General features: G+C 41.9%; 2 protein-coding genes and 1 long non-coding RNA gene across 3 annotated transcripts; 1 reads left to right on the top strand and 2 right to left on the bottom strand.

The window, feature by feature from the left end:
* Nucleotides 1–981: 981 nt before the first annotated feature.
* LOC114243929 (uncharacterized) lies at nucleotides 982–13,397 on the bottom strand. The gene is made up of 14 exons (XM_028175583.2): nucleotides 13,170–13,397; nucleotides 11,937–12,050; nucleotides 10,430–10,816; nucleotides 9,908–10,025; nucleotides 9,549–9,697; nucleotides 8,339–8,467; nucleotides 7,609–7,697; nucleotides 5,968–6,090; nucleotides 5,734–5,841; nucleotides 4,711–4,831; nucleotides 4,021–4,103; nucleotides 2,882–2,999; nucleotides 2,066–2,170; nucleotides 982–1,298 (listed from the first exon to the last, which is right to left on the bottom strand). Exons 1-14 carry the CDS (start codon nucleotides 13,293–13,295, stop codon nucleotides 1,155–1,157), a joined length of 1,914 nt encoding a protein of 637 aa, XP_028031384.2. The 5' UTR covers nucleotides 13,296–13,397; the 3' UTR covers nucleotides 982–1,154.
* LOC149501952 (uncharacterized) lies at nucleotides 7,614–8,367 on the top strand. Its single transcript, XR_016323736.1, has 3 exons — nucleotides 7,614–7,724; nucleotides 8,127–8,153; nucleotides 8,232–8,367. It is a non-coding gene; the product is annotated as an uncharacterized LOC149501952 (long non-coding RNA).
* Nucleotides 13,398–17,441: 4,044 nt separating the features above from the next.
* On the bottom strand, nucleotides 17,442–22,501 carry LOC114252393 (uncharacterized). Its single transcript, XM_089730780.1, has 2 exons — nucleotides 20,246–22,501; nucleotides 17,442–19,882 (listed from the first exon to the last, which is right to left on the bottom strand). The coding sequence occupies exons 1-2, from the start codon at nucleotides 22,164–22,166 to the stop codon at nucleotides 17,742–17,744; spliced, it is 4,062 nt and encodes a 1,353-aa protein (XP_089586906.1). The 5' UTR covers nucleotides 22,167–22,501; the 3' UTR covers nucleotides 17,442–17,741.
* Between the last annotated feature and the right edge of the window lie 822 nt (nucleotides 22,502–23,323).

Here is a 23,323-nt window from a genome sequence, read left to right as displayed (position 1 = left end):
TTTCATCCTATATCATCTCATGTCATTTCATTTAATTTCATCCCAGTTGATTAATGTCTCAAATTAATCATCTTCATTTCATTTCACTCCATATTATCATTTTTCATAAAAATAAGAATATAAATTAAAATAAGACTTGACCTAAAGATCTTAGTTACCAGGTCATTCCTAAAAAAAAAAGACGCGAGGAGTGAAGTTGTGATTTGCTTTATTTTGTCTATTTAGTGTTTCTTCAGGTTTAAATCTATACTAATATTATAAAGAGGAAAGATTTGTTTGTTTGTTTGTTTCGAATAGGCTCCGAAACTACTGGACCGATTTGAAAAATTCTTTTTCCATTAGAAGCCGACATTGTCCCTGATGAACGTAGGCTACTTTTTTTAAATTTTTATTTATTTTATTTTTTTGGTTTCATGTGTGTTTTAATGTTTCCGAAGCGAAGCGAGGGCGGGTCGCTAGTGTGTACATAAAACTGTTTTCTGAGTTAAAAGTTGTTAATTAAATGTTTTTCTCGCTAAGCTAAACAGGTAATCCGTGACGTCATATGTGGCCAATAGTTTTGTGTCGCATGATCTATGGTTAGCTCCTTTGTATTGTCCCTGAGTGACGTCAAATGTTATGAATTACGTTCAGCCGTGTCCTGTGCTGTGGCCGCTGAGCTGATAGCGGGTCTGCGTGTATAAATACTGCGACTGAATAAATACACTACCTTTATATTATATTAGAACGTCGGAGCGCAACAGCTAGCATCGCGCTCGCTCGATGACCGTTTCCGACAACAACAGTGGAACGGTGTCGACTGTGTGTCTACACAGGGAGGGGGGAGGGTCGACCGGGACATCTTCACATGGGGGTCGCGACTGGGGTATCTAAGGAGGGAGGAGTCCCCATCTGTGTGTTGCTTGTTCCGATAGAACCGGAACCAATGTTTCTTCAAACGAACTCAAAAATATCTGGTGAGATATAACAAAGAAAAAAAACTTTCTTCAATATGTCTGTTCTTCACGCAACCAGGCGAAAAACAAGCAATTTATTTTTGTAATTACAAAATTTATAACGACTGATCAATTCACAATGCCTATAAGTAGAGATCGAGCGTTGCCGTGACATTAGCTCCGGTGTCAGCACCGTCGGGATGGAGGCACCTGGAGTCGCTACGTCTTCTGCCGCGCCGCGTGCACCAGCTTGTTGTGGTTGTACAGGGCCGCTTCGTATCTGAAGGTCGAGGGGCAGCGCGTGCACGCGAAGGGCCTCTCGCCGGTGTGCGACCTCACGTGACCCTCCAGAGTCTTCTTCGTCTGCAACGGGCCAAGATCATTGTCGGCTTCTTCATACCAGGTACGAAAGAATCCTCGGCAGCAGCTTATCTGCGCTAGCTTTCTGGCATTGCTGATGTCCATGAGCGATGGTGAGCACTTAGCGATATTTAGTAGAGCTTCTGTCGTACCATAGCGGGGGTCGACTATTATTCAGCTGCAAGTAATTACGTACTGAACACTCACGAACCACTTCCATGACATCTCAAAACTCATACAATAACAGCTTCAACAGTATCACTGGTGCAAGCGGTGGTCTTGTGAGTCCACATGGGTAGCTACCACCGCCCCGCTTATTTCAGCCGCGAAGCAGTAATGCGTTTTGGTTTGAAGTGTGGGGTGTCCGCTATACTGTTAAAACTGCAACTTCGAACTCTGATCACAAGGTGGATAATGGTTAATGTCCATGAGCTCCGGTATCCACTCAACATCATGTGATCCGCGAATTCGTTCACACGACGAAGCAATGAATAAAAAAGCCCTTTGCTTGAAGCGTTCCAGTTTGTGGAGGAGGGCGACATGCATCAGCACACCAGAACCTTTCAATTGACACGCAGACCCCACACGAGCACTTCGCAGTGTATTTGAGTGGAGTACCTGAGCGCCCTTCGCTTATAAGACAAAACTAGAGAAGGCATCTTTTCTCTAGTTTTGTCTTATATCAATTTTTATGAAACGAAAAGGTGACACTAAAAAGAGATAGCGATATACATGTGCAAGGTTTGATCTACGAGGGACCCATGACTGACCGTGTAGGCCTTCCCGCAGGCGTGGCACACGTGGTTCCGCAGCGCGCGTGCGAGGCGGTGCGTGCGGCGCGTGTGCGTGCGCAGCGCCGCGCGGGACGGACACGCCTGTCGGAGCACCCCACCGCACACCGTTAGACAATGTACATTTCTCGAAGCACGAAGCTGTTGTAGGTCCATGGGCAGTTCAGTGAAGACAGCCGTACGAGCTTCATCCGGGTTACGGAGTGGGAAAGCGGTAACCACTAACCACTGTATAAAGCGAACCGAATCTTTCTATATGATACCGACGCCCGGGCAGAGTGGGTTGCTCCGAAGCCCAGTCCACGTCCCCGTAGGGAGCTAGTAGTGAGAGCCTCCTACTTCTGTTTCATTACACGATTGCCCTTTCCCAAGGTTCACAATTAATTCCAGACCTAATTACGTCAAAATCGGTTCAGCGGTTGGCACGTGACCACAAACAAGGTGGTAGGACCTCTTCTGAGTCCGCACGGGTAGGTACCACCACCCTGCCTATTTCTGGTTTGAAGGGTGGGGCAGCCGTTGTAACTATACTGAGACCTTAGAACTCATATCTCAAGGTGAGTGGCGGCATTTACGCTGTAGATGTCTATGGTCTCCGGTAACCACTTAACACCAGGTGGGCCGTGAGCTCGTCTACCCACTTAAGCTCTGCCCCGACCGGGGACTGATTAAGACACCGACCTCACGTCTCAAAGCAGGTGCCGACTCACACGTGTTAATTATATCTTGTACGGAACAACCTCTAGTTGCGATGCTAAAACTGGCCCATGCAGTTCTTTAAACGAAACGACTTACGAACTCGCAGCCGCTCACGGAGCACCTGATGGGCGCTATCTTCAGGTGCACCGCCATGTTGTGCTCCTCCAGCCGCGCCGCCTTCACGAACTTCTTGTCGCAAAGCTCGCACGCGTACCTGTTTGTTTGTTGAGGCTCTATTTGTCGGGGGGCGGTCGGAGCATGCCCCCCCCCAGCCCCTGCCCCCCCCCAGCCCCTGCCCCCCGGTCAGAGCGACACCAGTACGCTATGTAGAAATGGAGTATACATCGACCGACATAGATACAAACAACAAAAGTAAGGGCTCCTTATATAATTTAATTATAAATAAAATATTATTTATTGTGTTCTGATAACGATTTTGTAGTGATTTCTTCCAAAAACCTATCATTTATGTTTCTTAGGTGATCAAATCAATTTTTTAATGTTAAAAATTATGTGGAGAGGGGAAACGTAAAATTTTAGAAACGTCACAGTGGGGCATGGCACAAAAAAGGTTGGGAAGCACTGCTCTAAAGCCTTCCAAATTCATATTTATAACTCTCTTACCTTCGTCGTCAAATGGACTAATGAAAATGTAAAATAGACCTTATCACAAGTACGCCTAAAGTGTGGATTCGAGTTTAGAAAGATTGAGTTGTGTTGCCAGCTGAGTCTGAAGACGGTTGTTAAATACAGTAAAAAAAAAAGATCACAATCTGACAGCCCCACGCATTCCAGGTCGATGGAGTTTTAACAAACGGCATTTATGGCATGATCAAATTCAAGAACCATATTTAAGTACTGAATGAGTTTGTTTTCAAATACTATTGTTTATGGCGAGCCATGGGAGCTGCGGGCATCCGTGGGGGTCTTTGGGCTGATGATGACTGAGACGAATAGATCGATAAACTCCTCAGTACGGTAAGTGATTATTATGGAATTTGTTTCATTGACAGAATAATCAAAATCAAATGTCACAATGACATTGACACATACCTGCAGTATGACGTTAATTTTTTTTAATGTCTCAACGAATCCATACCCGTTTCAAAGGGGCTAGTGGTAGGGCGTATTGCGAGTCGGCACTGGTGACCGCACCCATACAGCCTAGTTAATGTTTAGCTTAACGGATTATTAGTGTTGTGTAGCATCTTATATAATATGTCAGACATACTCACTTCAACTTGGCCGGGTCCACGTGCTTTAAGTTGTACTTCATGTGTTGATAGTAGGACATCTCATTCTTGAAGTTCATGTCGCACTGGAAACATAGATATCTCTAGTTGGGCAGACAGGCTCGCGGCCCAGCCGACACTAAGCGTTCACCGTGCTCTTTGATAACGCAACACGAGTACCGTTTCAATTCTATATCTGTTTTACTCTTCAGAACGGAATGTATGATAGCTTCGTGGGAAAATCGAGCAGATTGGTGTAATTTGATTAACATTGACCCGCATAGTCTGGAAAAGTTTCTCATTCATGCTCAAGTGGAGGGGAATCGTGCCAAAGTTCGTTCACCAATGAAATGTTAAGAGGATAGTTGGAAGTAGCATTCGTCAGGCTTCTCAGGATCTTCGTGGAAAGGCTTACGTACAGGAACGACTTTTTTCTTCTACCTATGCTGATAGCCTTGAGAGGCTATTTCAGCTTCTCCTTGACGTGTAGGTGAACTCACGGGCCTCAAGCCGGAAGTGTTGCTAACACTGGCCCTAGCAAGAGCAGTGCTTCGCAGAATCTACCACCGGATCGGAAACGCGACCCACTGAGAAGACCCGGCGAGAAAGTCTATGGGGAGGAACGACGAAGAACAAGTTCAACAGAATTGATATGAGTTCCATTAGTGACCGATCGGCTAGGGGCTCACTCACGTGATGGCAGTACAGCAGCGAGGACGCGTTGTGGGTGATCATGTGGATCTCCATCGCTTTCTTGAACACGAACCGCTTCCCGCACTTGTTGCATTCGAAGTCCTTCTCGCCTTTATGGATACTTTAAAAAAATACAGAAATTAAAAATACTGGTGGTAGGAAGGACGTCTTGTGAGTCCATGCGGGTAGGTACCACCGCCTTTCCTATTTCTGCCGTGAAGCAGTAATACGTTTCGGTTGGAAGGGTGGGGCAGCCGTTGTAACTATACTGAGACCTTAGAACTTATATCTCAAGGTGGGTGGCGCATTTAGGTTGTAGATGTCTATGGACTCCAGTAACCACTTAACACTAGGTGGGCTCTGAGCTCCTCCACCCTTCTATGCAATAAATGAATAAAATTAACACCCTTTATTTGTAGTAATATTGTGGTATTAATAATGAAACGCCCTATGTATGTGTATTGTGGTATTAATAATGAAACGCCCTAAGTATGTGACTACATTAGTATTGATAATAAAATACCCGCTATGGCGAGGTTGAGGTTGTTAAGGGAGTGTTAATTATGAATGTGGAAGGATATAGAGGAAGAGGTAAATTCAAGAAGAAATGGATGGATTGCGTGAAAGACGATATGTGTAAGAGGGAAGTGAGGGGAGAGATGGTATATGATAGAGGAGCGTGGAAGAAGATGACATGTTGCGCCGACCCCAGGTGACTGGAAGAAGGGTAGAGGAATGCTAAAACCATATTTTTTATGATGCAGCACCCTGTATGTATATATGTAAGTGTGTGTGTGTGTGTGTGTGTGTGCGTGTGCGTGTGTGTGTGTGTGTGCGTGTGTGTGTGCGCGTGTGTGTGTGTGTGTGTGTAATTATTGAAAGTCTAGCATCCTGTATGCACGGGATTGGTTCACAGATATCTACTATTTAGATTAGCAATTTTAGTTTTTTTTTATATTGCGCATGAGCTACGGTAATCTTTATTTGTGGCCTCAAGTGACGTGACGTGACCTCTGCACTTACAAGAGATGCGTCCTCAGCGAGGTCTTGTCCCGGAAGGTCTTCCCGCACAGCTCGCAGCGCTGCCGCTCGGCGTGCTCCTGCACGTGGCTGCGCAGTCGGCCCAGCGACCTGCAAGCGGAGGCGCACGGGCGTGAGGCGGGAGCGCTGACGAGATCGCGAGGTATATGCGCGCTACTCAGATATCTCGGAGGCCCGGTCGCCGGGCGGTGCTCACGGGTGCTCACGGACACTCACGTCTCGGTGCGTCCGCAGACGCGGCAGGTGTGCGTGGGGGGCGGGGCCCCGTGCGCCCTCGCGCAGTGGTCGGCCCCCACGGCGGCGCGGGACCACGCCGACAGACACGCCCGGCAGCGCCATCTGCCGACATCATGCGACATCACTCACCTCCCAAACTATTTTGTAAAAGAGTGGAAAGAGACTCCTTTTCGAAATGAATCGATACCTCAGATTGTGGGGGACAGGCGAATTATTTATAAAAATCCCATCCCTAGTTTTATTCCTATGAATACAATATTTTAGATTTTGGTATTCTAATTTAAAAAAAAGTAATTCCATTCGACATTCCAAATGTGCAAGAAGTAAGGATCACCATCTTGTATAGGGGACAGGTTGATAAAGTGCTGTTACTGTTGAAAGACTCACCGAAATAGTGCTAGTGTAGGAAACATAGCAATTTTAAACAGAGTAAAGTGTGTTGAATTAAGAAGCTTCTTTGTGACTTGTACAGTTAAGAAGCATGCAAGTATTTAAAATCTCAACTATTTATATATCCTATGGGTCCCACAGTAGTCGAAATTCGACTATAATTAATGTAAATTATAAGTTTGAACATTAATAAGGTTCTACTTCTATAATGACAGATTTCGCCAAGACTACACTATAGACAAATAATATAGAAGACAAACAATATTCATCTATTCTCAATTTGACCACAGATTTTACACAATAAACAAAAGGAGTACATATTTAATGTGTGTGTCAAATACATGTTGTGTGTAATGTTTTTGTTATTGATTTTATGTATTATTAATGCATAAAATAAAATAAAATATTAGCATTCTACAATCCTTCTCTATATTCTCTATAAATGTGGGAAATTTCATTCTCTTTCGTCCGCATAATTTTCGTAAAATGGGATACAAAGTTTTTGCTTCACGCATATAGATTACTATTCACGTAGCAAGTGTTTCATTCCTTCTTAATTTAGTTTCCTACTCTAATAGTTTATGGCGCTGTTTTTTAAATCTTTCCATTTGCTACTGTGGCGCCATCTTAATTGGCTCACTTTCAGCCTTGAGTCATGTAATACATTGGTAGTTTTCCAATTACAGAGCATAATGCGACTCAGTGACGCACAATGCCGAATTATGCTGAAGCTTAATTGGAACGCGAGTTAGTTTGCAAATGCATCAGCAGAGTGAAGGTTTAAAAGTAATTTGGATTTTGATTATTACATTAACTTTTTTTTACATTTTGAGTAATTTTTTTAATGAGTTCTAAGAAAATTATATACTTTTATTGAATCATCTTATCCAGATGATAGTGATGACGATGATTTATCGAGTGCTCCGAGTTTAAATCAATCAATTATTTCATTATCCAGTGATATAATTATTGAAAATATATATGATAATGGTATTTGAGCCATTAATAAAATATCTGATGACAGGCAAGTACTCTTGAGAGTGCTCGATTGTGGGAAGCGTTGCTGTAGTTGGAACATTCAACGTTGAGCATTATGCCGCATAATGCGCTCTAGTGCTGTTATTGGAAAACTACCACTGTGTAGTGCTTTATAGTATGTGACGTTTGTGAGACCTGACAGTTGATACTAGTTGACAGTGACAGTTGACAGCTGTCAATTGTTAGACGCACCTGACGCGGTGTCGGCGGCGGTGCGCCGAGTATGCGTTGTTGTCTTTGCAGCGGACTTTGCAAATATCGCACACCAGGCTGCCCGAGGACTGGGAACAAAACCAAAAAAATAACAAGTATTAAAATCAATTTTACTGGTATCAATCAGTATTACTGGTGGCAGGACGTCTTGTGAGTCCGCACGGGTAGGTACCACCGCCCTGCAAATTTCTGCCGTGAAGCAGTAATGCGTTTCGGTTTAAAGGGTGGGGCAGCCGTTGTAACTATAATGAGACCTTAGAACTTATATCTCAAGGTGGGAAGGTGGGTGGCGCATTTACGTTGTAGATGTCTATGGGCTCCGGTAACCACTTAACACCAGGTGGGCTGTGAGCTCGTCCACCCATCTAAGCAACAAATAAGCAATAAAACAAGCATTAAAATCCACTATTTTACATTTACATGGACACATAAAAATTTGTCAGCGCACATCTACGTATGTTATATTACCATCTTACATACCATTTGTATATTACCAGCAGCTTCATCCACGTGGTCAATAAAAGGTATCAATTTCTCTAAAGACATTAAAAAATGGTTTCCTGCGACAGTGTGGATGTATTTTCAAGGTAAAGGTTTTTTAGGATATCATGACAGTCCGTTGCTTCAGTTCAACGTGAAAGAGAGGAAGAAACCAACACATCTTCACATCTGCAACATTAGTATGGATGATCTGACGTGTGCCTCTCACCGGGTCGTGCTTCTTCATGTGGTTGAGCAGCTTGGACTTGTGGTTGAAACCGACGATGCAGTCGGCGCAGCGGTAGTCGTGCCTCGTGAACGCGGCGCTGTCCAGGGCCACTCGCCGCTCCTGCGCCACCTGCGGACACGGACCAGTCACTTCTCCACCTGGCAGGCCCCTGGAAGGCAGCACTGGTGCTCACGGACAACACTGACTAACTCAACCCGTTATTTGAAGTGATCAAAATCCAACTAATTAATGTTTTAAGTGCTGAATCTAATTTAAAATAAACAATAATATTCATTTGAGATAATATAATATACGGATGTGTGGAGTAACGAGAATGGATAGAATACGGAATGAATATGTTAGAGGAAGTCTGAAAGTGGCACCTGTGACAGAGAAGCTGAGGAGGGCGCGTTTGGGATGGTATGAACATGTGATGAGACGAAATGAAGGTGAGGTTGGTAAGAGAGTGTTAACTATGAATGTGGAAGGATATAGGGGAAGGATAGAGGTAGACCTAAGAAGAAATGGATTGGATGGATGGATTGTGTGAAAGACGATATGGGTAAGAGGGGAGTGAGCGAAGAAATGGTATATGATAGAAGAGTATGGAAGGAGAAAACATGTTGCGCCGACCCCAGGTGACTGGGAGAAGGACAGGATAATGATGATGATGATGATTCATTTGAAGAGTACGGTGAACTGAAAAATTATTATTTTTTCCACGTAGGCAGATGAGCATATAGTTATCCTACTGCCTACCCTCGTACTTGTCAAGACTCTATTGAAGAGGGACATGTTTTAGAGCTAAAAAATCATTGTAGAAAGGAATCCATTCCAGAGGCAGTGGGTATGTGACAAAGATCTCTGGAACTGAACTCTGCATATGATATTGATGCGTGTGTGAACTCTCAAGCCGATCAGATGTCTTGAAGATTTTGTTATTGCATAGATGGGTGGACGAGCTCACGGCCCACCTGGTGTTAAGTGGTTACTGGAGCTCATAGACATCTACAACGTAAATGCTGCCACCCGCCTTGAGATATAAGTTCTAAGGTCTCCATATAGTTACAACCACTGCCCTACCCTTCAAACCGAAACGCATTACTGCTTCACGGCAGAAATAGGCAGGGCGGTGGTACCTATCGGCACGGACTCACAAGACGTCCCACCACCAGTAGCAGTAGCAGTAAGAGATAGGCCTACAGCTGACCTCCTCCCAGGACAGCACGACCATCTCCAGCAGGTCGGCGCGGACGTTGAGCTGCTCCAGCTTCCTCCTCACGCGGCTGTTGTCGACAACACCCGGCGGCTTCTCGCGCTTCGGGCCCGGGTTCTTTTTCCGGTCCAATTTCGGTGCCACTAAAACATTTAAACCAATACGCCTCAGGTCAATCCTTTTTTTTAAATAAAAAAAATATAATATATATATATCTTCCTACCAAAGTAGACGAGCATACGGCCCACCTGATTGTGAGTGGTTACTGTAACCCATGGACATCAGCAATGACAAGAGCAGAGCCAGGCTGCCGCCTGCCAGGAGAACTTGAAACACAACTTTAAAAAGCTCACCCGTATCTGTTTTTGAACGACTCTTCTTAGTGAGGGGCTCATCATCAGACTCATCAAACTCATCTGCTGTCCTGTTGCGTCTCTTTGATCTGACCTTGTTACATTTCCCTTCTGTTACCTGGGAGAATATACAATTTGACGGACAATACTGAGACTGACTTATCATCACTGCAATATAATTATCGCTAACACATACATATTGATAGATAATATGGGAACATATGTATTCTCTACACTCAGAACCATATTTTAACAGGTACTTTAATACCTCATTGCTGTTTCAGCCGCAATTTCTTTTAATGATTGCAAATATTTTCCCCATAGACTCTGAAACGACTGGTCCAGATGTTTATTTGTATAATACATAAGGAACGTCGACCTCATTCCCCAATGTGGCGAATGTACACACATGACGTGCTCACCGACATTCAGGAATATCAAAAATGCTACAACCAGGTATTGCCTAGCACTGACAAAAATCCTTAAACCAGATCTAAAAGACACTATTAAACTTTATCTTACCGCATTAGCACCATCATTCTTCAAGCCTTCATCGACAAATTCATCCAATATATTTTCACTATCCGAATATTCTACTTTGATAAAAGCAAGCGGTTTCGTTTCATTACCCTCATCATCATCACTGTGAACAGTTACTTTTGAATTTGTACTGTCATCTCCGTCATGACAGTCAAATGTATTAATTTCCAAAAAATTTGAATCGGCATTGACAGATCCAAAAGCTGACGTGATATCTGGTCTGTTGTGATGTGACAGAGCTCTTTTCTTATTTACTATCAATTTATTATCCTTTGAAATTAATTTATTGTTGTGTTTAATTGCCAATACATCTATGTTGTCTGTTTTACTGAATTTCAACTTTGATAAAGTGAACAATGGCTGGCTGTCCTAAAATAAAAATATTGACATGTAAAATATAAAAAACTCAGCTGTTGCTTAGAGATATGCAACCCTGCTAGAAACAAGACAGAGGTTTGGGGAAAAGTGGAGAACGCCAATAAATCTACTGAATAGCTAAGTTTGCTACATAGATGTTAGCATAATTCAAGTTTTCGCTGATGTAGCTATAATACCAAAGGGAAGATTTTCCATCATGTGAGTGATACTGCTCAGGAGACTGACGGTTCGAATGTTTTTTTTTTCTTTTCCTACCTATGCTGATAGACTGGAGAGGCTATTTGAGCTTCTCCTTGACGTGTGGGTGAGCTCACGGGGCTCAAACTAGAGTGTTGCTAACCCTGGCATTAGCAAGAGCAGTACTTCGCAGAATCTACCACCGGATCGTAAACGCGACCCACTGAGAAGATTCGACGAGAAACTCAGTGGGCCGTGTCTATGGGTTAATTCACTCGTCGAGCCCTTCGTCGCAAGCGGCGGGTTCGACGAGGATGGTGACCGGTGCTTGTGATACCTAAAATCACCGTTAATGGGTCGGGAGGATCCGTAATGAAGTGTTTAGGGCGACGTCGACTGTTTACCATTCGGTCCACAGGATCGGGTATGTACTTCTCAGCGGTAACGACAAGAGAGTTTCCATCTCGTGCCGCTTTTTCGAAGTGGCGCAATGATGCCGACTGTAGAAAGTTACTGAATGAGTCAAGCTCCAGGTCATCATGGAGATCCACGTTCCTTAGGAACCATGGTGCTCCGGCAGCTATCCTGCAAAAACGGGATTGAGTAACTTGAAGGGGTTTCAAGATGGTGCGGGCGCGTGAGCGAACACTACACTTGCATAAGTCATGACTGAATGTTGTTGTTTGAAACTTGTATTTAAATAAATTTATCTTGAAAATGTTGTAAGCGAGATTCAGATCTGTCAAATATCTTGTGTTGTATGGTGGCTACCAGCCACACTGGGTTTCGCCAATTATATGATAACTCCGAGAGTTTTTTGATTTAATGATTTTGGAATACGTAGTGAGGATATGTTCTCTGTAAACGTAATCTGTGGTTGCTAATGGTCACCCATAGTACTCGACAAACACCGTTCAATATATTTTTTAGTTACCTTAACTAATTGGAGTAGCTGATCCTGTGCTTTCCTTGCTTGTCCTTTGAAATCTCGAATATTTTTTAGTTTCTTAATACATTCCCAACATAGGCTAGTGTGCGCACTCTGATTCTGTCAACACCAAACATTGCCATAGATTAATTGTTTAGGACCACTTAGTGCTTGAACAACTCCTCATATATCTAAGATACTTTCCTTCGATTTTCAAGATTTCTAGCGAAATACAACCTGGTCGTAGTGTGTCCTGTGAGCCCATATAAGGAGCTATTACCACTTTGCTTACTTCTGCCGCAGAGCAATAGGATATACCGGTTTGAAAGGAAAGTCAATCGTCAAACTATATATAGCTCATTCACCTGTCTGTGTAATAAAAAACATATTTTTCTCCAAAAAAGACTGAAAAGAGTTGTTTTCTTCTAATATGCTAACAGACACTGTTAAAGGAAGCGCTGTAGTTTAATTAAGTACCTTCTAGAAGCTTGGGACTTGTATACCAGAGAATACCGCATCTGTCTTCATCGGATATAATCTTAATTTTATAATGGGATGGCTCTATTATTTATTAAGTACAGTTTGTGTTGTTACGATAAATAAACAGTAGCGTGAGGAAGGGGCATCCTGAAAAGACTGAAGCACAGTGTGAAGGATTTGTGTGAGTAATGTGTGAATGCAGATATGTCTTGTGATAGACTTGAATTGAAAAGAGGACATGTTATGCCACCTCCACATGGTGGGATAAGAGCAGGAAGAAGTTTGTATGGTTACTGAACATTTTAGTTACTTATATACATTTAGACACAAAAGATACAGTTGAAAACTTACATTCAACCAAGGGTGGTATAGGGAATGCTGTGGCGGGTGCATGGTTTTAATGAAAATAAATTATTTTATGCATAAACAAAACTCACCCGGTATAAATTAAAAACAGTGCCATAAAAATTGAAATATCATTCCATTATATACAATTTATGTATACTTAATAAGTATATACAAAAATACACATTTATGTATTGCCTATACAGAATAAAATAAGTATTAGAGCATAGATTTTTATTTAATAATTCGAAGTGAGGTCGTTTGCCTTAGTTAATGAATTGAAAAATCAGTACGTTTCGCAACTGGCTAGATTTACGGTAATGATTGCACAACAAGGGGCTACACACGCTAGCGTCCTCAATAAATATTTCAATTAATCCATATGATTAATGTTACATTAAAAAAAACACTCACTGTGGATCCGACGAGTTCACCAAATAAATGTTTGTATTCGTAATTGGTTTCTGATAATTTCCTATCTGAACTCAAACAGCCTCCGCATAATGACCGCCGTAGGTTATTAAAGGAATCCAATGCCATTTTTATGTTTCTAAATGAATTCGTTTGAACAAAACATTATTTTGTAATTACGACAGCAAACATAGTTTCACTTCCACTTCGATTGATATTGTTTGTCAACAACTAATGTCATACAATTGCTTATTTGTCCAAGGGATAGGCAAAGGGAAACTTAAACCAAAACGACTACAACACTGTAGCCACATCTGTTTTACGAAAAGTGAAAAGGAACCAAATGGATTGTGAAATTAAACATAATTAAATGAGATAAATTATGACCACACCGTAAGCGTTGGATGAGATTGTGACGGCTATCATTTAGAACATTAACACTTACATTTACAGTAGAACATTTTTATCTAATTGGCAGAAGTTGGTTACAGAAGTATATGATAGATAGAAGATAGAAGAATTATAAGACAGTGACAGATGAGGGAAATAAATACATGTATTCTTTTGTATAAATATATTTAGATAGTCGTATACAATGTAGATTAACTACGTAAGTATGTTAAATGTAATAATATGTACTAACATATTAAAATAAAAGAATTCACCTGATTCAACCATAGACCTATATAGTAGGGACACGACATATTGTTCTATACGTACAATTGCTTATATAAATAGCACCCATTTTGAAGGCACATACATAAATATATATCTATCTCGTTCTTACTCAGCACTTTAACTCGCAGGAAAACAATATAACAGTATTTCAGTGCGTACATAAAATGAAACATGAATATACGTAAATGTCTCCGTCTCCGTCTAATGAGGCCGAAAATCCGCCATGTTTAGCGCGCCAAATGTCATTGTCACGTCAGTTCGGCCGTCTGTTTTGGGTTGTACATTATTTATTGACTTTGATATCGATTTAATATGATTGCTTATATAAAATTTCTTATTTTATCATACTTAAAACATACCAAAATAATAATTAAAACATATTTTATAGGATCTCAAGAAAGTCGATGCCCAAAAACTATTATCTATATATATTTAAATTCATTATGGAGCCCTCATCCGAAAGGTCGGACACCATTTTTCGGTCGAAAGCTATTGATCATGACACTAATCATAAATTCCTCTTTAAAATATGTCATCAAAACATATTTAGACATTCTGTTTAGATATTTCGGGAAAAAGGCTACCGACAAAATCTCTTCGGAACTATTTAAATAAAATAGTTTTATTCCGCAGTGAGTAAAACACTATTGTAAATTCGTTAAATATTTAATAATTAAGTGATTTTAGAGAGGAAGTCACAAGGAATTTTGGAGGAAACGTTTGTAATTTTATTAACGAATAAATGTTCTGTAGGTGTTTTTTTTTATCAGGTGGTCCCTTGATAAGTTTAAAATTTGAATCACTCTCAAGTGAGAGTGATTCAAATGGTGCGGCGCACCTTCCTTGAGGTGCGCTGCGATAGTGTGTTACGGACTTTAGAGTCAGCAAAACAATTAAAAGAGATTGTAATAGTCTAAGAAAAACACGTACTCAAAATACGATAACATTCAGCCTGCTAGAAATGGGCAGATGGCACTGTACTACGCCATATCTTTATGTTTTGCGGCAAACGACAACTTTATAAAATCAGTGTAGCAACTTTTAAAAATCATCATATCGTTTACTTGGCAAATTCGAAGGACGAACTTGTCTTAGATTTCACACATCTAAATCATATCATATTTGCACATAACAATATGCCTACTTACTTCCCATTAAAGTATAAATTCTACAAATAAATAATACTCAACAATATTTAAAATAAAATGAGCCAAGAACGTTTATCGATAAAACCTACTAACATTAAAATCTTCTGGGCAGCACTAAAACCGCCATGTTTTGTGGCCAAATGACGTCACAGTGGCACGAATTTTTTGTTGACGTTTCATTTCCATAGGTTTCCTTTTTTTTTTTTAAGAGATTTTATGACCTGGTAACTAAGACCTTTAAGTCATGTCTTATTTTACTTTATATTCTTAATTTTATGAAAAATGATAATATGGAGTGAAATGAAATGCAGATGATTAATTTGAAACATTAATCAACTGGGATGAAATATGATCGCAGTAAAATGGTGGTCTTTTACTGAGATTTTTTCAGTGGACTTTTTGGAGGAACCCGAGAAGTTACGTCCAGCAGCTTTGTTTCATTTTCCCACATTTGTGCACTTTCACAGATATTAAACAGTTAATAAACCACCATTATTACACATCTAAACCTGAAGAAACACTAAATAGACAAAATAAAACAAATCACACAACTTCACTCCTCGCGTTCCCGCCAAAAAGTCCCCATAGGTTTCCTCTTCAGTGGATTCAACAGATTCCGTTCCCGCCAAAAAGTCTGTCACTGTCAATTGTGAGTGAACAGTTCTATTTTTACAACTGGAAAGGCAAAGGTATTGGTACGTTGGTAAGAGCAACACCATCTATCATCGAATAGCAGGAACGAATATCAAAAGAACCAGTGAAATCTAGAACGCTCGAGAAGTACAACGCCATCTATTGTCAAATGACGGAAACGCATATCGAAAATACTCGATTTGTGAGGAATGTTCGCGATAATTCTAGGGATGCTGTATCGACTATAAAATCGTTGCAGGGATGGCACGAAGTCAGTTAGCGATTCTACTCGAAGAAAAACAGCTAATGGATCAACTGAAGCGAAGCGGAAGAAGTGAATTGAGAATATTAAAGAGTTTAAAGCTGCGAATAATAAAACTAGTTTTAAGGGTTAATACAGTGTTAATTTGTACTACGGTAGAATTTTTATTTGTCCTGAACCCCAGCACGTAGCAGTATCATAACCATACAACTTTATCTTTTGTATATTTTGTTTTGATTTTTATTGTGTTTTAAAAGACAGCCAAGCTTCCAAGAGAGAGATAATTGCTGTTTTCCATTTTTATGTCTGCCGTTCAGAAGTGTCATAGCACAATGAACTCAGGCAGCAGTCATAGACTTAGGACCTAGTGAGACTTAGTAGTTATGAGACGTTTTTTCCTTTTTAGTTCTGTCGCGAAATTGAGTGAATTGTTTTATTATTTGTTTTTCAGGTTCACACGTTTGTACACTAGACTTGGAGACTACAAAGACTGGACGTGGCTTCTCGGGCTCTTCCAGAAAAAAAAAAATTAGTACATAAAGGACAATGCCCAAAAGTGGGCCAACTTTATGTCAAAACTATTTGTACTTGAAAAACTATCCCTTATTTTTTTACGTTGTTTAGTTTATGTATCAACATTTCTTTCGCCCTGGCATTGTTTTACAAAAAAATAAATTACTAATTTGATAACATCACAAAACTTAGTGCCATAGTTTTTAAATTCGCCAATAGGCAAAGGGCTTAGCCCATACAGCCTTATAGTAAACCTATATGCTGCCAAACGAAAGAGTTGTCTGTGACTTGAACAACAAATAAAAAAATAAAAAAAAAGGTTATAATTAACAGACTTTTTAGTTTATTTTTGTTCAGTTCAATATTTATATATAATAATAATAATTATTACTTAAAACCATGAGTTATTTTATTTATTATTTTTAGATATTAATGATTCCATTAGTAAAAATCTCAATGGCATACCATTACTATATACTTATTATATATGATCAGAGAGTTTTGGCAGCAACCCGAGTGAAGCGTCACTTGAAGTTTTATTTTAATGTTTTTTTAATAGTTTATTGTGATGTATAATATATAAATTGGGCGTTGTTTTGTGTATTAAACGATTATTGAGGCATTGGAATAAAACTGTGGCTAACATAGCAGTGACTGTTTTTTTTTTCAAGATAAAAGGTCTGCGGAAATTCATGCTCACTCAATGAGCTATTCATCGAGTTGACGTCAAAACTCCCAAAAAGCAATAAAAAGAGATACACCGGCTTTTTATTGACATAAAAAAATATAACTACGACAAACTAGGCTGTATAGGCTACGCTCTTTGCCTGCTTATTGGCGAATTTAAAAACAACAACAACAATATCGTTGTCGGCTTTCGGATTTTCATTTCATTTTATTATTATTATGAGGATATAATAATAATAAAATGTACGTAAGGGCTTATTTCTAGCAACATTAACCACAATTAACTTATTTAATACTGTAAATAATGATGAAAGCGATTATTGATTTCGAAAAAAAACAATTAACACCTTTAATGTTAATCATTTATTTAATCGTTACAACTTAAGGTATAACAAGGTAAGATAGTTTTAAATTAATAATTTTGTGCAGCGACCGGCGCATGCGCGTTATTCAAATTTTTCGAAACTCACTGACTGCCTTTTTACGAATCTTGCGCAGGTGTCGGTCGCGCGGCGTTGGTCAACACTTTAGGGTTCCGCTTAGCGTGCGAGGATCTTTTTATTATATTTCAGTTCCGCACGTTACACACTCCCCCTTTTGACCTGGCGAGAAATCCTTGACTGGTCAAACAAACAACGCGGAATGAGACCCAGTCTACTCCACCACCCTACGCGGTCGACCCCGGCGGCGCTTGGGAATCACAGGCTCGGGACATACATCCTCCCTCGCATGATAAGGTCGCAAATCCGAGACATGATACTTACCAAAAACTTCCCCCGACGACTCGTATGCTAGAAGGTAGGAAGTAGGACTCACTTTTTTTGAAATCACATATGGCCCATCCCGCTTAGGATTAAACTTCGACGTAATACCCTTACTAGCATTACTAAGTACGTGGGTCTTCATCAATACGAGATCCCCTTCTGCAAACTGGTAAGGTTCAGAGCGCCTTAGATCAGCGCGCGTCTTTTGAATATCTTGGTGATGTTCAATATTCTCCTTAGCGGTCGAGATGGTCTCGGCAAGCTTGGACAAGTATGGGCTTATCTGGGGGACAAAGTTCTCGGACTCTACGACGGCGCGAAGATCAAGCTGAGCGGATATTGGAGATCGGAGCTCACGACCAAAGGTAAGATAAGCTGGCGTTTGCTCGGTTGACGTGCAGACGGAACTATTAAAAGCGAATCGGACGAACGACAGCACCTCAGGCCACTGCTGGTGACGGCCTTCAAGCAATATGGCAAGATGAGCCTTTAAGTCCCGATTCTTCCGCTCAACCGGATTGGCTTCGGGATGATAAAGAGGAATGAGATTTTGTTTTACCCCTAAAACAAACATAGCCTTTTGCATGACATCGGCCACAAATTGAACTCCGTTGTCGGAAATCATCCGGCGAGGCACTCCGAATCTCATAAAGACTTCATTAACGAGGGTTTTTGCACATACCTCGGCAGTGGCATCAATGAGAGCGAACAGCTCAACCCACTTAGAAGCGGTGTCTTCGACTATCAGGATCCACCTCTCACCGCAGGGTCCTTTGGGTAAAGGCCCGAAAAGGTCCACTGCAATAACTTCAAACCGCTGAGCTGGAACTGGAGTCTGGAGTAGTCCCGCTGGCTTAAAGTTAGACGGCTTGTACCGCTGGCACTCTATACACGTTTTCAAATACTCAGTAACATAGCGTCTCAAACCTGGAAAATAGAATCGTTGGGAGATACGATGAATGGTCCTTTGAATCCCCCCGTGAGCGGCTGTGGGCGAGTCATGACACTCGAACATGACCTTGCCACGCAAGCTCTCTGGTACGACTAGCTGAGGTTCCTCGGACTCAGAATCTTCGGCGTAGCGGTATAGAACGCCTTGAGTTAGTAGATAGCCTCGTTCAGACCATCTATTAACAGATAATTCATCGGTCCCTTCCAAATCAGTGATGATCTTGGAAATTTCCGGATCAGCCATCTGAGCGTCCCGGGTCGAAGCGGCATCCCAGTGGGGCACGTCGACGATAACGGGACAGATTCCACAGTCCGGTGGCGAGTTGAGCTCGGTCACTGGGCGGCTAAGCGTGTCGGCTATCACATTAACTTTTCCTGGGGTGTACTCAATTTGCAAATCGTAAGCTTGAAGCTTCATAGCCCAGCGAACTAACCTGCCGCTCGGTGACTTTACTGAAAACAACCATTTCAGGGGCTGATGGTCACTACGAACGTGCACCAGATGTCCATCGATGTAGCCTCGGAATCGCTCCACAGCCCAGACGACAGTGAGCGCCTCCCGTTCGGTCGTCGAATAGTTGCGCTCCGCCGATGTCAGAAGACGACTGGCGTACTCAATGGGACGCTCATCATTGGATGACTCCCCCTGGAGCAAACATGCACCTAAAGCATAATCACTCGCGTCAGTCCTAAGGATGAAAGGCTTAGTATAGTCTGCCTGTATCAAAATCGGAGATGTCGTCAGTAGCCTCTTAAGAGATTTGAAGGCATCATCCTGCTCCAGGCCCCAAATCCAAGGCTGACTCTTTTTGGTCAATCGTGTGAGTGGTTCGGCTATCTTCGCAAAGTTCGGGATGAACTTACGAAACCACGAGCACGTCTGGAGAAAAGTACGAAGTTGTCGGAGACATGTAGGTTCCTCCATATCCAACACAGCGCTTACCTTGTCTCTGTCCGGAGATATACCTGACCTCGAGATCACGTGACCAAGGTATTTGACTTGCTCCCGGGCAAAAGCGCATTTGTCCCTATTGGCTCGCAGCTTGAACAGGCGGAGCCGGTCAAACACCGCACGGAGATCTGAAAAATGCTTATCAATATTTTCTGATATCACTAAAATATCGTCGAGATACGCCAGGATAGCTACCTCCTGGAGAGAAGAGCCCGATCGAAACCGATCAATCAGTCTCTGAAAGGTTGCCGGTGCGTTCTTCAAGCCGAAAGGCATACGCTTAAAACGAAAGGTACCAAAGGGTGTACTAAAAGCAGTTTTATCTCTGTCCAGGGTTTGAACCTGCCAGTACCCGCTCCGAAGATCCAACGAGCTCATAACGCAACCTCCATTGGTAGACTGAAGAAGTTCATCAATTCGAGGCATGGGATAGGAATCGGTCTTGGTGACCGCATTCAGTTTCCTATAATCAACACAAAACCTATACGTACCGTTAGGTTTCGGCACCAAGACACACGGCGCGGACCACGCAGACTCACATTCCTCGATCACATCCTCTGCTAGCATCTTGTCGAGCTCGGCGCGCATGACCTCTTTCCTCGCCGGCGTGACACGATACGGAGGTACAGCGATAGGAGGGTGGTCGCCGGTGTCGATCCGATGCTCTGAAAAAGGAGTCGGCTCACCGACTTCCTTGAAAACATCAGTATATTCACCTAGTAAATCCACCAGACGCCCCTTTTCCGACTCCGATAAGAATTTGCCTTCATCCTCGCGCAACAAGTTTATAGAAGCCCAACTTATGGGGTCACGTGAATTTTCACATGACAAAGGGTGAATGTCCCGGGGCTGATCAGCCGAGCGCCAAGTCATAGAAGAAAAATCAATTATTAATCGTGCCTTCAAAATAAAATCTATTCCTAACAAGGTTTCATTATTCTGAGAATCGGGGAATATAATAAACTCAATAGGTATACGTACTGAACTTAATTCAACGTCTGCATGTGTTAATAATATCTTGGTGTTCCGAGTGGTACCATCCGCGAGTCTCACCGACATATTTTCAGTGCGAAACTTCATACCTAAACGTTGAAAAAGCGCGTATAGTGTGTAACCCGCGATACTACGCCGTGCGGCGGTATCTAACAAAGCAGTCCCATTATAACCCTGTATACCTATATGCAATATAGGTCGACTTACAGAATGTTTATCATTACAATGTGAATCTGAGAAAGTGTTTACATTTACAGAATAGAATACATTGTCCTTAACGTGCGAGTTTCTATTAATAACATTACTCTGAATATTGCTAGGAATATTGTTACATTTTGGACAGTTACTTTTAATAAAACCTTTTTCACCACAACCATAACAAGATACAGATTTGTTTTCACTAATTTTGTTACAAGAACCACGGACATGTCCACGCGATTTGCAATACACACAAAATAGCTTTTTAACCAATGTTTCGCTTTTCACACTACGCGGGGATGGGGACGGTTGAGGTAGCGACGACGGTGCAACAGCAACGGAGGAGCGCACTAGCGCAGCGGCAGCGCTGGCAGGTCTCGGCGATCTCACACTTGTCACGTCAGGCGCGGAGCTGCGTTCGCCGAACACCGTAGGTAACGACTTGTGTGGCTGCGGCGGAATGTTGAGGGCAGCTGCGCACTCCACAAGTGACTCCTCCACCATGCGCGACTTCTCTATGAGTGTTTCTATGTCGCTCACACCATCTCTCGGTAGTCTTTTCCTTATCCGTTTATGAAGTAGACCGTAGATTATGTCTAACCTGGCTTCCTCTGGTAGCTGGTACGGCAATCTGGACAGCATAGCACGTATCCTCACTATGAAACTGTCAGCAAGCTCATCACCTTGCTCAGACGAAAACACGTCACGAAAAACTTTATGTGCAGGGCGTGGCACACCATACATAGCTCGTAACCTTTTAAGAGCGTCGGGCCACGAGGACACTTCGTTCCGGAGCCCTCTCCACCATATGGCTGCTTCGCCTTCCATGAGCATTGGTAGTCCACGCAATGCGATATCGTCGGAGACGCACGCACACTCCTTGTACACCTCCACAGAGTCGATAAACGCTTCAACGGCCTCCGGATCGCGAGCGACGCCATCAAAACGCGCGGTGCATTTAGCCATGTTACTTGTTGGCGTCGGGGACGGTGACACTATCGGGGTGGTGAACTTCGATCCACTTCCCAAACCATGCGATGCCCACAGGGACTCGACGAGTTGTCGGTTCGCCTCGGCCTGCGACTTTGAGAAGGCGGCCAGGAGCGAGGACAGCTGATCCCCGGACATGAGCACTGGTGCTGGCGAGGGCACTGCGTCCACCTTTTCATCACCAGAATCACTATTGTCATCCGTCTGTTGGCGTATTTTTCGCGGCGGCATTTTTCAGGTACTTCTCGAAATTTCTAGTGGGTAAGTATTTATGTACGCGTCGACTTAAATACGATGACGGCCACTAGTTAGGCGCCAATTTAATGTTAATCATTTATTTAATCGTTACAACTTAAGGTACAACAAGGTATAACAAGATAGTTTTAAATTAATAATTTTGTGCAGCGACCGGCGCATGCGCGTTATTCAAATTTTTCGAAACTCACTGACTGCCTTTTTACGAATCTTGCGCAGGTGTCGGTCGCGCGGCGTTGGTCAACACTTTAGGGTTCCGCTTAGCGTGCGAGGATCTTTTTATTATATTTCAGTTCCGCACGTTACACACCTTAATTTTAGCTGCAGAAAAAAACAGATTTCTCTTAAACCTGGGTGAGAGAATATAAAAATAGTTTTCTGAATATGAATCGATATTTCTTTGTCTATCAAATTAAGTTAAAACCATCATGACAGGACAACTTTTTTAGGGGCCCAAACGCCCATAGAAAATGGGCATTGTCCTTTCTACTATTATATTGCGAATTTATTTTACTTCATCTCATCTCATCTCGTTTCGTTCTATTTTTTAACCGACTTCAAAAAAGGAGGCGGTTCTCAATTCGCTCAATTTTGACCGGGTGAATCGATTTTGATGATTCTTTTTTTATTAGAAAGCTAACGCTTCCCGTGTGGTCCCATTTCAATTTAGTCCAGTTTTGATAATGGTATCCACGAGAAAACCATTTAAGTCTTAATTAAGTACGTGCGCGACAAATAGATGAATAACTCACAACTCAATATCACGCCATCCGATTTCGATGATCATTGTTTTTAGTGTATATTAATTTGTTTTGGAATATCTTTTTTTTCTATTTGAAGTCGGTTTTTGTTAAAGCAAGTCTATTTACATTTATTTCATTTTCCTTCCAACGTACAATCACAATTTCAAATAAATCAACTTCACTTCATTCTATGCTTCATTAACAGCATTTATTTAATGAAGACTTTCACAAACCCGACACTGGCAACAATAGTCGTGAATATTCGCCCGACAATGACATTCGTCTTACTCTCAAAATAATCGTACAATACTTTTTACTGATGTTAGGACCTCTTGTGAGTCCGCGCGGGTGGGTACCACCACTCTGCCTATTTCTGCCGTGAAGCAGTAA

The sequence above is a fragment of the Bombyx mandarina genome, chromosome 11, assembly GCF_030267445.1.
Source record: "Bombyx mandarina strain Sakado chromosome 11, ASM3026744v2".
NCBI lineage: Eukaryota > Metazoa > Arthropoda > Insecta > Lepidoptera > Bombycidae > Bombyx > Bombyx mandarina.
Note: the sequence above shows the minus strand (reverse complement) of the source record. Positions and strands in the feature narration are given on the sequence as shown.